At 42.1% G+C, this 17,432-nt stretch overlaps 1 protein-coding gene across 1 annotated transcript; it reads left to right on the forward strand.

The window, feature by feature from the left end:
• Positions 1-255: 255 nt before the first annotated feature.
• On the forward strand, positions 256-17,356 carry PARP14 (poly(ADP-ribose) polymerase family member 14; the record flags this gene model as incomplete). Its single annotated transcript, XM_079539219.1, has 17 exons — positions 256-442; positions 1,959-2,092; positions 3,730-3,832; positions 5,061-5,315; positions 6,350-6,586; positions 7,098-9,388; positions 10,034-10,270; positions 10,499-10,720; positions 10,836-10,890; positions 11,518-11,667; positions 12,312-12,374; positions 13,507-13,694; positions 13,848-14,037; positions 14,128-14,724; positions 15,119-15,264; positions 16,607-16,781; positions 17,067-17,356. 17 exons carry the CDS (start codon positions 256-258, stop codon positions 17,354-17,356), a joined length of 5,520 nt encoding a protein of 1,839 aa, XP_079395345.1.
• Positions 17,357-17,432: the final 76 nt, after the last annotated feature.

Raw genomic sequence — 17,432 nt, forward strand, 5'->3', positions numbered from 1 at the left:
TGCCTAAGGTACCTAGGTATAGCCTAAGAGAGCCAGAAAGTAGAAGTTGGGAAGGTGCTTCTGTTATGTACCAGCTGTAGTGTTCCTCTGATCTTAAGTGGAAAAGAACAGGGCAAAGGTGTTGTTGTTGGTTTGGTTTTTTTTTTTGGGGGGGGGGGGGGGAGGGAAGAGAAAGCGAAAGAGAAAGCTTTCTCTTTCCCCCCCCGGCCGGGAAGAGAAAGCGAAAGGCAGCGGAGCCGCTGACGGAGCGCAGCCATGGCGGGGCCGCGGCCGGGCTCCTTCCCGCTGCTGGTGCGCGGGGATTGGGGCACCGCGGAGCTGCCGGCCGCGCTGCGCAAGAAGCTGCTGCTCTACTTCCAGAGCCCGAAGCGCTCGGGCGGCGGCGAGTGCGAGCTGCGGGTGGGACCCGGGCAGCTGCTCGTCTGCTTCGCCCAACCCGACGGTGAGCCGGGACGGGGAGAAGGCGAGGGTGCAGGGGAACGCTGGCTTGATGAGATGTAGCGTATGATGCTGTAAGGGCACCTTCTAGGGAGGTGCTCAAGGTCAGGTTGTATGGGATCACAGGCTTGAAACTGGGTGGGCTTTAAGATTCATTCTAACCTGTGATTTACCATCTGATACACACTGTGCAACTCTGTTATAATATGCAATATGCACCATAATGTGCAATATAAAATATACAGTATGAGCATTTACATATATAGAAGCCTGAATTCAGTGCTTAGTCCTATCCTCTGGGTGGTTTTTTTGAGTAAACCTTTATTATCTATAAATTAATAAATCCAGGGAATAACACTTTCCAATGGTATCAGTGCCAGCAAAGGTTATGGAGCAAATCATTGCATCGCACAGGACAGTAAGGGGTCAGACTCAGCGTGGGTTTGTGAAGAGCAGGTCCTCCCTGACTACTGTAAAATCACAGACTCGTTTGAGTTGAAGAGACTTTTAAAGGCCCTCTGGTCCAACTCCCCTGCAAGGGACAGGGACACCTACATCCCAATCAGATGCTCAGAGCCCAGTTCAGCCTGACCTCAGGTGTCTCCAGGGATGGGGCATCCACCATCTCTCTGGGCAACCTGTGCCACTGCCTCATCTCCCTTATTGTAAAACAATTTCTGATCCAATTTTTGTCAACAGTAAGATGCCATCTTCAGTGGATGAGGGAAAGGCTGTGGATGTGGTTTACTCGGATTTTAGCAAAGAGTTTGATGCTGTTTTCCTACAGCCTTCTGGAGAATTCAGAGAAATTCTGTCAGCATATGGCTGGGATGCATGTGCTGCTCACTATGTGAGAAAACAGGCCTGAAGGGTTGTTGTGAACAGAGGTCAATTGGCTGGCAGCGAGCCTAAGGGGCTCAGCACCAAGGGCAGCTTTGTTTGATATATTGATATTAATGTGGTGGCAGTTAATCCTTATTGTGACAGCAGATATATGTTAGAAATACAAAACAAAAACATGCAGTAGGGAGGAAGCACTCAGTTCCAGTTATGTTAAACTCACGTAGGTACATATTCCTGTCTGTACATAAACTTACGTGTATGTAATTCTTCTGTCTTACCATGCTTCCTTGCTGCTGCCTCTCTCCAGCTGGTAAGTTGAGGTAAGATGACAGCCTCATGCTGCTGGAAGAGGGTGTGCCAGGCACGGGGCTGATCCTGGGGCTCCTGTATTGCCTTGGGGCTGCAGCCCTCACACAGGCTGGGAAGTGTGATGGAGCAGTGCAGGCAGGGTGAAGCTTTATGTTTTCGTGTTCTATCACTGGGATATTCTCTGTGCTTGTTTCCTTCCTGTTCAGGAAGAAAGTCCCCTACGTGCTCTGCTAGTGTCTTGAGTTTAAAGATCTTCTACTTAGCGGGGAAATGCATGAGTCCTAAGCAAAATGGTAGGATGTGCCACGTGGTTTAATGTATACAGTTTTTCTGTTCAGCTCGTCACCATTTTCTTTGGTTTTCCTCAGTGAAGCAACAGGTCCTTGAGAGACAGACTCACGAGCTGGATTTGGGAGAAAAAGGGAAATTTAAGTTCATTGTCACAGAGCTTGAAGCAGCAGCTGAACAGGAAGCACTTAAGGAAAAAATAGTTCCCACAAAGGTGAATACAAATTATAATCCTAACTAGGACTTTGAAACAATTATGAGAATGACAAATCAGTCAGTGATAATTTGTTTCAATTTTACTTTAGGCTCTGGATGCCATGAGAGGCCTTCAAAGAAAAGGTAAGCTGTTGTCCATCTCTCTGTGACGATTCTTCCTGAAACAAAAGCAGATCTCCCATTCAGTGGGGAGTTGGGCTGAAAGTTTCTCTCTGAATTTGACAGCCTGGCCCAGGTGATGTGGGAAAACATAAGCAGCCAGGCACACACAGCCACTCCCCTACAGTGGGATGGGATTGAGAATCAGAAAGGTAGAAGTGAGAGAACTGATGGATTGATATACTGTTTAATGAGAAAGGAGGGAATAATAATAATAATAATAGAAAAGAGCAAGTGGTGCATGACACAGTTGCTCACTACCAGCTGACCGATGCCCAGCCAGTCCCTGAGCAATGGAATCCCACCTGTTCAACTGCCCCTATTTTGTTACTGAGCATGACATTGTATGGTATGGAATATCCCTTTGGTGCTTTGGGTGAGCTATCCTGGCTGTGCACCCCCTGAGGCTCCCTGTGCACCCCCAGCTCTCATTCTCAGGCAGCATGAGAATCTGCAGAGTCTTTGACTCAGAGCTCTGCTCTGCAGCAGCTGACATATCTGTTATCAACATTCTTCCCAGCCTAAAGCCAAAGCACAGCTCTGTACTAGCTACTAGGAATAAAATTAACTCTATCCCACACAGAACCAAGACGAGTGCTGTGCTTAAAACTACTTCCTGAGTTTGATACTCGGGCTCAGGTGATGTAGGGAAGCATGCATAGCCAGGTATGTGCACCAAGGATGAGGTTCACCCTGCCATGCTTAAACCATGTGTCTCTTTTAAGCTTCTATACTAGCCAATTTCATTAGAGAAATGCATCCAGAGAGGGATTTAGTTCCTTTATCCTGCATAACTGCTCTAAAATGAGACATACATACAAACAAATGGGAGGTCTTAATCCCAGGCCAGGTGTCTTTGCGCTCTCTGCAGTTAATAGACTTTGTTAAGTGGCACATCTCACCACTATCATGGTGAACTTGATTACTTGTCCAGATTCCCTTTCAGCAAAATTCTAGCAAGTTTTGTGGCTCTGCAACCAGTCTAGAGAGCAGCGCTAACATCAAAATACACCTGCCTTGGTGAAAAGTCAATACTAGGCCACCAAGAAGGACCAGTTCCTCAGGAAATTTGTCAGTGCTGGCACTGGGGCATTTTCCTTTCTGTACTAAATCTAGTTTAATGCTGCTTTGTATGTTTCTCCTCTTTTGTACATTTTCTGCACTGGGTGTGGTGGCACAGATGATTCCTGTCTATGATGTGGAGATGCAGTGGTGGGCACAGAGCTGCTACTTCTGCAGCTGTGACTTGTAGAGCTGTTGGTTCTGCAGCTGTGTCTTGTTTTCTTCTTGTCAGGGTTATGCTGTTAGGCCTTCAAAGCCTCCCTTCTGTAAATATTATGGCTTCGGTATATCAGTTGTTGCTGTATATCAGGCTTGCTCCTGAAACCCTCTAGCCAGCAGTGTACAGCCCTTTGGCTTGACTGCCTGCTCCAGCCCTGCTCCTGCATTTCCCTCTCTTCCCTTGGGCCTGCTCAGACCGCTGGCTCCATGGGCCCCCGTCGGAATCGTGGGGTGAAGGTGTCTGTTCCCACAGAAGGTGTGAGGCCAGAGGATGCTGTAGGGACAGGACCAGCACCTGGTGAGATAACAGAGTGGCTGTGGGGGGGCGGGAGTACTGAGGGTCTGCGCAGACCTGCATGGTGGCACAGGGTTCTGGTGGGGTGGGAGTCTTCAGTGAGGTCAGAAAGCACCATACGGTACCAAAGGTGCTGCTGCATGGCTTGGGGGTTATTGGTTGCTTAAGCAAAAGCAACTTGTTCGTTGGGACAGTGAGAGGAAAGCTGCCACTGTTTGCAAGGATGGCTGCTGCGAGCACTGTGTGGCTCTGTGGTTGACTTGCAGGTGCTGGGGGTTTGTCTTCTGCCTGGTCAGTCAGCAGCTGGCTGCACAGATATCTCTTGGTGTCAGAGATGGTGCTTCTGCCCCTGATGGATGCTCCCAACAGGCGAAATTGCCATGTTGGGGACAGAGTACTGTTGGGTGGCTACTGGATGGCAGCATCTCCTGTTGGGTCCTGCAGAACCCTCTGGTTTTGACAGACCATGTGTCTGGAAGCTAAAGGAGCCTTCCTGCTCTCTGTTGGCTTGAGGGACAGCTCTCTCAGATCCCATTTGCAGTTACCTTCAGGCCATACAGGTGAAATAGGAAGAGCTGCTAAGGTGGATCTCTTTCCCCCCCCCCGCCTGTCTGTCCCACCCCCTGCATGACCCCAACCCCCCTCCAATTTCAGTAAAATCTCAGCAAAAAAATCTTGAGTGATAGCTGGTGGTCCTTTGGCTGTGCAGATTTGGGGCAGGGGATACTTCTGAGGTTGGCTGTATGTCCAGCAGCATCCTGGCTTCTACCAGCAGTAGTGCAGCCAGCAGGAGCAGGGACCTAATTGTCCCTCTGTACTCAGCATGGGTGAGGCTGCACCTTGAATGCTGAGTTTGATTTTGGGCTCTTTGCTATGAGAAAAATTCTGAGGCTCTGGATTGTGTACAGAGCAGGGCAGCAGAGCTGCAAGTGTCTGGAGCACAAGTGCTATGGGGAGAAACTGAGGGAACTGGCATTGTTCAGTTTGGAGGAGGCTCAGGGGAGACTTTATGGCTCTCTACAACTCCCTTGAAGGAGGTTCTGAGGAGGTGGGATTTGGCCTTGGTTCCCAGGTGACAGCAGTAAAATAAGAGGTGATGGCCTCAAGTTGTGCTAGGGGAGAGACAGTTGGATCTTTGATCCAACCTTTATGATGCTATGATTCTATTTATTCCTGGAAATATGCACCAATATAACAGGGTCTATTTCTCTTTCTGTTGAAAATGTTGCAGGAGGAGCATTGCAGAAAACAGAGAATGATTTTCCAAAGAGTGAACTCCAGGAGAGATCTCGCTCCATGGAGAAAGCTGCAGAACAGTCTGCAGAGACTTCACCTTCTGTGGTGCTTGGAAATGTTGAAGGATGCAGTGCAGAATGCATACAGATACTGCTAGAGGATGTCAGCGGTTTAGCTGCAGATGATGACTTCACTGTGGAAATGATACCGGAGTTATATGTTGCTGTAGCTACTTTTCTAAAAAGTATTGGTAAGACAGGATGAACACTGACAATTATTTTCATGCATATTGCTTACATATGAATTGTAGCATCCAGAGCTTGATTTCTTTCCTTTTAGAGACTGAGGTTTTTATAAACTACCTTTGCAGTGGTCTCTCAGGCAAGACGAAAGTTTTATATACTGCTCCATGAAAATGTGCTCCAAATTTTAGAGTGAAAAGGAAAATTGTGACATTCTATCTCATTTTGAGACAGATGGAGAATTAGAAACAGGCTGAGTATGAAGATGGATTCTGTAGATTATTGGAATATATGAAGTCTTTGTTCCAGTGTCATGGTTCTATGTTTTTTGTTTTTTTGGGTTTCAGTATTCCACATCAAAACATCATGTAGTGTACGGGGCATTAAAGTGTTAATGCCCCAATTCCAAGTACCTATCCCTGTACATTACAGCAGTCACGGGATCTGGCCCTGCAGGGTGGGGGGGGGGGCGGGCGCTCTCTTGCTGCCTTGCAGTGGGTGCTGGAGGGTGCTTCCCTAGCTGTTCCAAGCTTTTCAGGTTTGACTCTGTCCTGGGAACTCTCTCTCTCATCTTGTCTGATTTATTAATCCCAATTTCAGTTAAATTGTATTATATTGTTATCTTGTATTCCGGTATCATAGTAAAATAAGTTTTCCTCCATAGATTGTTGCTGCTGTTCTTCTCCTCCCTTCCTTCCTATTTTTGTGGAACTGGGGTTGGGGGGGGGGGGGCAGAGGCCTGTTGCCCCCTGTCATGGACGTAGATTGATCTAATCAACTCCGTGACATCCAGAAGACAGTGAAACAGTGAGAAGTGCTTAGTATATACAAGATATGGATGAGGAGACAGAGGAAGTAGTAACGAATAGCATGAAGTAACATGGCTGTGTCCACTTCCCCCCTTTTGTTACAACACTGAGTTATTTTGCAGCTGTCTTTTCTGCAAATGCAGGGAAAAGTAAACTTTGCTCTCTCCTGTGCCAGCCATAATGATAAGGATGTGGGAAAACATGTTGAATTAACGCTGCTTTTCTGTCTACAGATACTCAAGAATTCATCAACAACCTCACACAAAACAAAAGAGTGAAAAGATTCAAAATAACTGCCAGGCTTCTTGAAGTGACTCGCAGCCTGAAGGCTGAAAACATACCAGATAACGTTTCCACAGACTATCTCACAGTTTATTTTGAGAACACACAAAATGGAGGTGGGCCTTTGTCAGACATCCAGCTCTTCCCTGAGGAGAACTCGGCCATCATTACTTTCTGTGATCACAAAGGTAAGGCTGCCTCTGTCCTTGCTTTTCTTTTGATGTTCTGCATTTGCTTAGGGATGTTTATGTTAGTATGTGATTTAGTTCTTGGTAATGTGTTTTAAGCCCATGTCAATCTTATGATTCACTTCATTTGTCTGCTCCTACCAAATGGCAAATATTATTAAAAAAAAAAAAAAAAATGCATTGGGACAATAAGGTTTTTTTTTTTTTTTAGGCTGAAAGTAAGGTCCATTTCATAGTATTGTCCTGATTTGGCCCTGCTCTGTGCTGCGGTTTCCTTAGGAAGTGAAAGAAAACCACAACTGTATAAGGAATTAATGACATAAGCATATTCGTTAAACTATTCAGAACCCCTTGTCCCCTACAGAGTGCCTGGGAAATCAGAAAGACATGAAAATAGCTCCTTCAAGTGGCTGAACAAGACAAGTTATTTTATTCAATTTAATTGTGCTAACCATAGATTAACTTACTTGATTTGAAACTAATGATGTGTGTATGTGTGTATATAACTTAGATCTAAGCACTGTCTTGGAAAAGCAGCATTTACTTCAACAAACACCGGTTTCTGTGCATCCATATTACCACTCGCTGGGAACAGCTCTGTACGGAAAAGACAGACCAGTTACCAAGATGCCAGACCCTGTGGTGATGCCACTAGATCCCTATGTCTGGCAGTTTTTACAAAGGCAAGATAGACTGACTGAAGCCATAAACCAGGAAATGGCAAATTGCCATTGCTGTCTAAAGTGGCCGCAGGCAGACTGTGCTCAACCAGAAATCACGCTGTGTCCATCATCATCCATCTCTGAGCAGAAGGAAACAATGATTAAGTTGATCAAGACCTGGAAGCAAGATGTTTCCACCGAGTTCTCACGTATCATGTCGCGTTACATAGCTATAAAGTGTAAAGTAAGTTCAGCTAAGTGGAAAGATGTGAAGAACAGATTGATGAAAGATGCTGATTTGATCATAACTGATATTTCTGAGGAGATGGTGGTGATAGCAGGCAACAGAGCAGCCGTGGACAGTGCAGAGAAAGAAGTGAGGGAATGCATGGAAAAAGCCATGGAGGAAAGTGAAAGGAAAAAACAAACCATAGAAATTTCTGTGTCCATCACCCCAGGGAAATATGCAGTTTTGCATAATGCTGGGCTAGAAAAGCAAATTCATGAAGAATATCCATGCTTAAATATCTCTTATGATGAGACAAAACAGACTGTTCAGTTGAGTGGATTATCTGCAGAAGTTTATAAAACCAAAGCCAACTTACTGGAAAAGGTATTGAATATGCCCTCAGCATCAGTTAATGTTAATAACAATGTTTTCCTACACCTACGCTGTGTAAATAGTAAGACAATGTCAGAGATGTTATTTGCTGTGAACAAAATTAATGCTTTTTATGAGCTCAAGGGTGACACTGTGGTGGTATTTGGAGAGACTTCTAAAGATCTTTCAGAAGGAGAAAAGCAATTAAAGGCAAGCCTAGCATATAAGAGCATTGATGTGAAGGACTCTGAAGTCACTAAAACGAAAGAGTGGAGTGATCTGCTTGCCTTCTTGCGTAAGAAGTACCCCTCTTCCCAGGAAGCTGTAGTCATCCATGAACTTGTTGGAAATGAAAATACAGTGATCATTACTGGCTTTACTGAGACTGTAGAAGAAGTTTATCAGAACCTTTATGATTTTATAGATAGAAACACGCAGGTGGAAAAAGAAATCCCTGCTAAGTTGGTGGCAGCAGTGGAGTTCATAGAGAAGGAAAAATCTGCTGTTTGTGATGAACTGAGGAAGAAGGGTGGGACAGTATGCTTTCACACCAAGACACCATGTATTTCCCTGTGCGGACCAAGAGCAGAAGTGTCAAAAGCAGCCACTGTGTTGGAAAAAATTATCTCATCCCTTTACTGGAAGGATGTGTCAATTGATAAACCAGGGGCAAAGCAGTTCTTTGTCGACAGGAAAGATACATTTATTTTTGAGGCAAAGCAGAAGTTTAACTGTCTGATTAGGCTGAAAGAAGAACAGCAGAAGAGTGAAAATGTTGATGATAACGAGGAACGAAAGCTCCACTACAAGCAAATCCTACAAGATGGTGTTGAAGTGCTGGTATATAAAGGCAACTTGTGCAATTACCCAGTTGATGTTGTGGTGAACGCATCAAACGAAGACCTAAAACACATTGGTGGCCTTGCTTGGGCACTGCTCCAAGCAGCTGGTCCAGGGCTGCAGGCTGAGTGTGATGAGGTGGTGAAGAAGAGGGGGAGTCTGCAGGCCGGGTGTGCGGTGATCACAGGAGCGGGGAAGCTCCCCTGCAAACAAGTCATCCATGCTGTTGGGCCCCGGTGGAAGGAGAAGAGGGTAGGAAAGTGTGTGTACCTGTTAAGACAGGCCATTAAAAAGAGCCTGCAGCTGGCTGACACATATAATCATCGCTCCATAGCTTTCCCTTCTGTAAGTGGAGGGATTTTTGGCTTCCCGCTGCGGAAGTGTGTAAATGCAATTGTGTCAGCCATCAAGAAAACCCTGGAAGAATTCAATGGGGGAAGCAGCTTGAAGGAGATTCATCTTGTTGCCATTGATGAAGAAACAGTTCAGGCTTTGAGTGAGACTGTACAAAGAGTGTTTAGAACTAAGCCATCCACCTCAGTGCCACAGCAGGGATGCTCTACAGATCACAGGCAGCAGGAGAGTGAGAGTGAGGAGAGAGGAGAGGATCTTTGCGTGGCTTCAGATGGTGAGAAGATGATTACGACAGCAGAAGGACTGTGCATCCGAGTGGAGGAGAAAGACATCATAGATGCAACAGTAAGTCTTTAAATTTTCCATGTAGTAGCTAAACAAGAAAGCAAGATGGCAGAACCGATAGGTTTCAGACTGGGGTCTGTCATTCTGGTGAATGCACTATTTCTAGTGGGCAGCCATGAATTTCAGATGTTTTATTTCTAGCTGGGTTTTATTTATTCTCCAGATCTAGGGTCAGTGTGAATTGTAACATGGTCATTGAAGAAATTACTTTAGGAAAGCAGTCCCATAGAAGAGTGCATGCTTGGTTTATTTTTTCGAAGTCTAGACCTGTTTTTTCCCCCTATATTAGTTTCTTCCCCAGTCTGTCTCTAAGAGCCTGTTGCAACAGAAGAGCAATATTAGATGTAAAAATGTTCAGCAGGGCGCACATTTTAAATAATTTGTCAATAAAATACCTCCTGTGATCTGGAAAGCAAACAATTTGGCCTGTTTTGCTACATGAAAGCAATTCTTTCACCTTGTTTTTGTGCAAAAGATGCTGCTTCTGATCAGAATACAGTCCCTCTTCAGTGAAAGGGAGGAAATGTGCATTAAGTTTTGTGGCTTACATGGGCTTTATGCAATATGTTTTGTATCTTGTGACGATGCTGGCAAATGCATTTTTGAAGCCTGGCTAGAGATATTTTTGTTTTCATTTTGTTGCAGACTGACGTTATCGTCAACAGCGTTGGCCCAGATTTGGGGTTTGGTGTGGGGCCTCTCTGCCGTGCCTTGCTGGAAGAGGCTGGACCAGAGCTCCAGGTGGAGTTTGACAAGGAAAAAGGACAACAGGCAGTTGGTAACGGGAGTGTGCTCTGCACGAGTGGATGCACTCTGGCTTGCAAGTTCGTGTTTCATGCTGTACTTTCTCAGTGGGACAGAGGAAGTGGGCAGGCCCTGAAGGTACATTTGAATTTAGTTTTAAAATATTTGAAATGCCGGCATTTGAAACAGCTCTTCTAGACAAATGAACTTCATTTCCTCCTGTTTCAGCGACCTTAAAGATGCCTTGTGTACCCTCAGCTTTTTCTTATACCAGCATATTCTCTATGGATCTAACAGTGTATGATGAAATGCGAAAGTATTTTTTTCTCATTTTCTTAAAAAATTGATCTTTGCTGTGTTTTACAGACCCTAGAAAACATAGTCAATTTATGCTTGATGAAAACTGAAGAACTTGGACTGAATTCCATCACTTTTCCAGCTATTGGAACTGGGGGATTTAGATTTCCTAAAACTGTTGTTTCTAAGTTAATGTTTGATGAAGTATTCAAGTTCAGCAGCAGTCACAGTCGGAAGACTCTCCAGGAAGTTCACTTTCTCTTGCACCCGGATGATACGTATAACATTCAGGTATTTTTTCTCAGGGCGAAGCCATCTGTGGCACATGACAGTTAAATTTAATTATATATATATTTAGTACATAAAGCCTGAAATTGTATCTTTGGTGCCTTTTCTCTCTTTCTAGGCTTTTACTAATGAACTAAAACGTAGGGTAACTGGTGATGTAGCACCTCGGCTAGGTAAGTTTTGTTGGGACAGGAGGTGGGATGTGGAGGAGAATGTAAGTACTGCAATTGGTTTTATATGTAGCAGGAAACAGATGAAATATCATAAGAAAGAAGGAACGTTTATTTCCTCTTAATGGACTGACATTCTTAAATTCCATCTATAAAAATCTTGATGAGGAATTTCTTTTGTTGAGGGAGAGCTTAATATGACCAATCTTAGTATATGGAGGAGGACAACCTGGTAAGAGAACCATTAGTATTCCAGCTCAAAGGGTTTAAGGTTGTGTTGGGATCTCCATTGCTGATAATGCTTCATGTCATTTTAGAGTTCAGAGAAGAAAGTCTCTCACAGAGTTGGTCTCATCACATGTCTCTAGCAGTCCTTCCTGAACTGATACTGCACAAACTTGCAGGAATTGAGCTGGTTTCACTTTCACAGTATTTAAGCAGGAAAAGTACTGTACCTTCCTGCTTTTGGAAATGGATTTAAAGAGAAGTAGGCAGAGACTGTCAAGGTGCTGTTGAGCTGGTTGACAGTAAACTCCACAAAAGGATAAATTTACAGTTCCCTTCAGTGGAAGGGGATAATATACAAAGCTGCAACTGTAGTGTTTTAAGATCTTTTTCTTTTCCTTGCAGACTTCATCAGCCCTGTTTCAACTGAAGCATTGGGAGTTTATAAAATGAAGATTGGTTCCATTACGCTCAAAGTAATTAGTGGAGATATTACCAAGGAGGACACAGAGGTTATTGTAAATATATCAAACCGAACATTTGATGCCACATCAGGTATTGCTGATAAAGAACTACAGTGAATATGTAGTTCTTCAGTGGAAAACTTATGCTAGCTTCTAGGAACACAGAGGGGGAGAGAGTTGTCCATATGTGAAACATTCATGAAGTTTATTTTTCAGATGAGAAATAGAAAGCAGTGATTTGTCAGGAAATAGGTCTTAAACAGTTTTATCATATGTTCTAAATATTCATGTAGTTTTCAAACTACTCAGAAGAGGTTTAAAATGAAAAATGCTTAAATTAAAGGGATTTTTGAGATCAAATATAATTATGGAAAAATTCTCATCCTAATATATTTCTTTACATTTATATTTCATTATAAGCCCAAGTCTCAACTGTGTAAGAGTGAAGACACCAAATGTATAATTCAACGCAATCTGAGTTTGGCGAAGGTCATAATATTACTAAATAGAACAAAAGAGGAGTCATTTCTAAGGATTTCCAATCAATAACAAAGACAGTGTTCTATCTGCAGCCAGTGCAGTTTGTGATAGAAGGCACTTGGAGGAACTGGCAAGGTTTTGCCCTTTGCCTCTTGTACTCTGATACTTGGGGGTGTTCAAACTACAAAACTCAGCTGGAGTTTTGTGTAGAAATATTGAAGCTGACTTAATGTGTATTTTCTTGAATAATTTAAGGGGTTTTCAAAGCTATTATGGATGCTGCTGGTTCCGATGTAGAAGAAGAATGTGATCAATATGGTATGTTAGAACACATACATTTTTTTTTTTTAAACTAGATTTCTTTTTCTTCTCTCAAAACACTTATTGTTCTTGCTATAACTCTGTATCCTGATAGCAAAATTATTTTATCTTTTTTTTTTTTTTTAAAAAAAAAAAACCTCTCTGTGCTAGGAGTTCAGAGCAGTTCTGTTGCCCTGGCGTATGCTTTAAGAATTTTCCTTTTCACAACTGCACAGATGTTGGAAGACTTCTGATGCTAATAAACGCTTGGAAAATAATACGGTGTAAGATGTCAGCCCTGAAGTTATTCAAGCATGCTCCTGGCTTAAGGGCAGAAACAGTCCCTTTGGCTCAAACAGACTCTATTCACAAGTCCATTTATCCTCACACATGACTTCGACCTGAAGTGTTTATAATCCAACAGTGTTGATCTGAAAAAATGCAAGAACCCTTCCAAAGGTTCTGTACCACAGTTCTTAGACCAATTAATTAGTCATTAACTTCAAGACATTATTTTAAACATTCAGCTCCTCTGCAGAGTAACAGTTAGAGCTTTCAGTGAGTAAGCGACAAAAGAGAGGATTTCATGTATAAATGAATTGTGCACATTCAATTGGCATGCCTTTAAATAAAAGTGAGCTGTATTTAAATTGAACGTAAATGAAGTTGTACTAAATAAGAAACTGCTTCAAAGGAGAGATTCCAGGAAATTGTAGTCAAACAGAAAATGTTCAATCACTTGAATTATTGTCTCATGAAATTCTGACATTGGAATATTTACAGAGAAAACTTGAATAATCTACAGCCAGGATAATCACACGTAGAATCATAGAATGGCCTGGGTTGAAAAGGACCACAATGATCATCGTTTCAACCCCCCTGCTCTGTGCAGGGTCTCCAACCACCAGACCAGGCTGTCCAGAGCCACATCCAGCATGGCCTTGAATGCCTCCAGGGATGGGGCATCCACAACCCCTCTGGGCAACCTGTTTCAGTGTGTCACCACCTTTCACAGTGGAATTCTTTCTGCTTTTTCCACTCTTCTTCAAGTATTTATCCCGCTAGTGTACACTAGCATCCATATTAACATTTGCCTTATCAGAAAATAGCCACTTGGAAAATGTCTCCTTTTTTATCTTCTCTCTTCCAGCTGGACAGCTTCAAAGTGGTTTTATTACTACAGAGGGTGGTGCACTGTCATGCAGTAAAATCATCCACTTGATTCACAGTATGAATGTGAAGAATCAGGTCTCCAAAGTACTTCATGAGTGTGAGCTAAGGAGCTACAAATCTGTTGCCTTTCCAGCAATTGGAACAGGTTTGTGTTTTCATGGGGAAGTGATTAGAGCTGTGACTGGGGTGTTTGGTGAGCAGTTATAATGGGAGAAGAGAGAGTGACGCCAACCTATATGAGCTGGATGCTGCCTTGATTTAAATAATGTTCACTTCCTGATATGCGTCGTCTATTCTTGTGTAGGTGCTGCACGACAGAACCCAGCAAAGGTAGCTGATGATATGTTGGATGCTATAGTGGAATTTGCAAGCAGTAGATCAGTACAGCATTTGAAAGAAATTAGAATAGTAATCTTCCAGGAACATATGCTGAGAGACTTTTATGAAAGCATGAAAAGAGAAGATTTAGATTTGTTTGAACCGCAATCATGGATGTCTACGCTAAAATGTAAGTAGGTGGGTTGTCTGTATGCTTGGGCTCACAAAACTAAAGGTCTTCTATATAAAACTAAATAACTAACATATATTTCTCCAACAGCATGTTCTTGGGGCCAGAAAAAATCCATCAAGAAGGTTTTGGAGAAGAAAGTTGATAAAGTTACATTTCAGATTTGTGGAGAAAGCAAAAGAAATGTGGATGCAACTGAGTCCTGGATAGTAGATTTGATTTTAAAGGAACAGTTTGAAAACAAGATTGTAGATGAGCTAATTGAAAATTTTGATGAGAGACAAATTGAGGCTTTGGCAGATCTCCAGAGAGGAAAGCATGTTACCATTCAGCTTGATAAGAGCCATTCTCCACCTTGCATTACAATTTCTGGTATTAGCAGGGAAGTCTGTTCTGTTTCTGTGGAAGTTCAAAAAATGATCAAAAAAATAATGACTACTCAAGAAGAACAATCCAAGGCAGAACTTGTTTATAACCTAGTAGAATGGAGGTATCAAAGAACTGATGATAGCTTTGTTGCTTTTGATAAACTGACAAATATGCAGCTGGAAGATGCCAAAATAGATAAAAAAACACATCTGACCATCAGAATTAACAAGAACAACTACAGGGTGGATCTGAATACTCTACAGGCTCTTAATGACCAAGGAAGAACTATAAACATTCAACGTGTGCCAAAGAACGAAGGTAAATTACAGCTTTGCTAATAAAAAACCTTTAATAGTGGCTATTGTTTGTAATTATCAGAATTATCATTCAAGTTATTCCAAAGAAGTAATTTTCTCCCTAGCAATTTACTTACTTACTTACTTATTTAGCCAGGCATGCCATAGCTAGCAATTCTAAGTTTGTAATCAATAGTAGAGTAGGTATGACAGAAATCATAACTTCTATTGTAAATACAAAAGTTATCCATGTGTATGTAACTAGTAAGAATAGGCTTCATACATAAATTTTTCAAAGGAACATGTTTGGAATAGAGTATTTTATAATATTTACTGTGCTCTCAGCCTCCTGTTTGCAGTCAAACTACAAAAGTGAGCTAGATACGAGTGATGCTAAAACAGTTCCTGTTTTGCAGATATGCAGTCAATAGAGTTCCCTGCAAAGTGGGAAGACATGCAAGGGGAACGAGTCAAACTGGTGGCCCTCACACAATCGTGTCAGGAGTATCTCGAAGTTCAGAAGAGATTTCAGAAAACTGCTCACAGCTTTGTCATAGAGAAGGTGAAATCCTATGGGGGGAAAAAATGAACTCTTGGGCTGAAAGCATTAATATACTTCTTAAGTATCTGTTTGTCACATTTCTGTAATCTAATACACCTTCTGCATCAGGCTCTCCAAAAATTCCTGACAGTTGCACTGGCATTTCTGCCTTCCTAATAATGCAAAATGAGTGACCGTAAGTATGCAAGCTATAACTCTGTTTAACTAATGTGGTATTGAATAGTTAACATGATGCATTAGGGAATTGTATGTTGAAATTGGGCATATGAACAAAATCATTCAAAATTAAAAAGAAAGCATCTTATTTCACATAACAAATATGATTTAGGAGATGAAAGATTGCAGCCTTCCAGCTATGCATTGGATTAAACTCTGCTTCATCTTCTGCAGTTCATTTCATTGTCAAAGTTGACAAGATTTAGACACTGAATGCAGCAGAGCTCCCCATCAGTCTGTAGGGTGGCAAGCTGTCGATGGGAGAAACATTTGGAGATGCAGAGACTCTACTGAAAGAGCCAGATGCCCAGTTAGTTCTCTGCAGCCCTGTCCTTGCCGGCTGGCTGTAAAGCTTTTTACTGTTTTACTACTAGAGGAGTGGATTTCCCTGCTGGTCCCAGACAGAGCCTTTCAGGCTACAGTGCTGGTTATAACTGAAGTGTCATGATTTGATCCTTTTTTATTGAAAAATCCATAAAACAATGGATAGAGATTTAATTGCCAGGGAGAAGATAGGATTCTGTGAGAAAATAAAATGATATTAAGAGTGAGAAACTTGTTAGAAAAATAACTTCTCCAATGATCGTGGTCAAGAAAATAGGAATAGAGCAAGATATTAGAGTACAGTGTTTAAAAAAAAAAAAAAGCCAGCAACATCTGTCCTCCTGCCAATTTATTTTTAAATAGGATTTTCTACAAAACAAAAGAAGTAATTTTGACTTTTTGCTGAGGTCTAGAAGATAAATTCACTGTAATGCTATTGCTACAGCCTACCCTTCTGATGGGAAAAATCATCAGTAAAGATTACTAAGATGTGCGGAATGCATCTCGCATCAGTGCTTCCTTTCCACTAGCAGTGGTAGAACATCCTATTTCTGAAAATACCGGTGCTGCTATAGTTGCCTTGTACATGGTATGGAAGGCAAGACAAATGTGTACCAAAAATTACAAGCTCAAAAACCATTTGTAAGTTACCTTGCTTTCTGATTTTCAGGAGGCTCACTAAACACACACTAACAGGGTATAGTGATAATTATTGTCATTCTCTTAGTTTGGTTTGGTTTTGATGTCTTGTGGTCATGATTGATATTGGTCCCTACTATAGCTCTATTTTGTGACTTTGCAGATTCAAAGAATACAAAATCCCTTCCTCTGGCAGACCTACCAAATCAAAAAGAAGTCTCTGTGTATGAAGAACAAAAATCAAGATAATGAGAAGCTGTTGTTTCACGGGACAGCTAAAATCTCATTGAACGCAATCAACTACAATGGATTTAATCGTGGCTTTGCTGGAATTAATGGTGAGTCATTTTCCAAAGCAGTTAAGAGAAGGTGTACATAGCACCAGCAGATCTCTAGGGCTGACTTGATTTTGAGAGACTTGGGCATCCTGTCTCAGGTCTAGTTGACATTTCAGCCTGGTCTAAGGGGATTCATGTTGGATGAATAAAAAAGATTATTACTCAGACTATGCTGATAAACTACAAGCAGTTTATAATTTCTGTAGAATAAAAAAAAAAAAGAGTTTAAGAGATTATTCTGGGAATAAAAACACTAACTGTATCTGAAAACATCTTTCCAAACAGCTGCAGTCATTGGAAATGGAACCTACTTTGCCGTTAATGCCATTTACTCTGCTCAGGATATTTACTCAAAACCAGATACGAGTGGCCGAAAATACATGTACCTGGCTCGGGTCCTCACAGGGGAGTTCTGTGTTGGCAGCAGAGGGCTGGTCACTCCACCTCCAAAACACTCAGCAGATCCTACCGACCTGTACGACAGCGTAGTTGATGATGAGAATTCTCCAAAGATGTTTGTCATATTTAATGACATTCAGGCATATCCAGAATACCTTATTACTTTCAGACAGTAGAATACTCTTCATAGTCTAAAAAATGCTGGTGCCTTTTCTATATAAAATGTAACAGGCGTTTCTTGATTGCTTTTTA

Source organism: Tetrao urogallus (genome assembly GCF_951394365.1).
Source record: "Tetrao urogallus genome assembly, chromosome: 8".
Classification (NCBI taxonomy): domain Eukaryota; kingdom Metazoa; phylum Chordata; class Aves; order Galliformes; family Phasianidae; genus Tetrao; species Tetrao urogallus.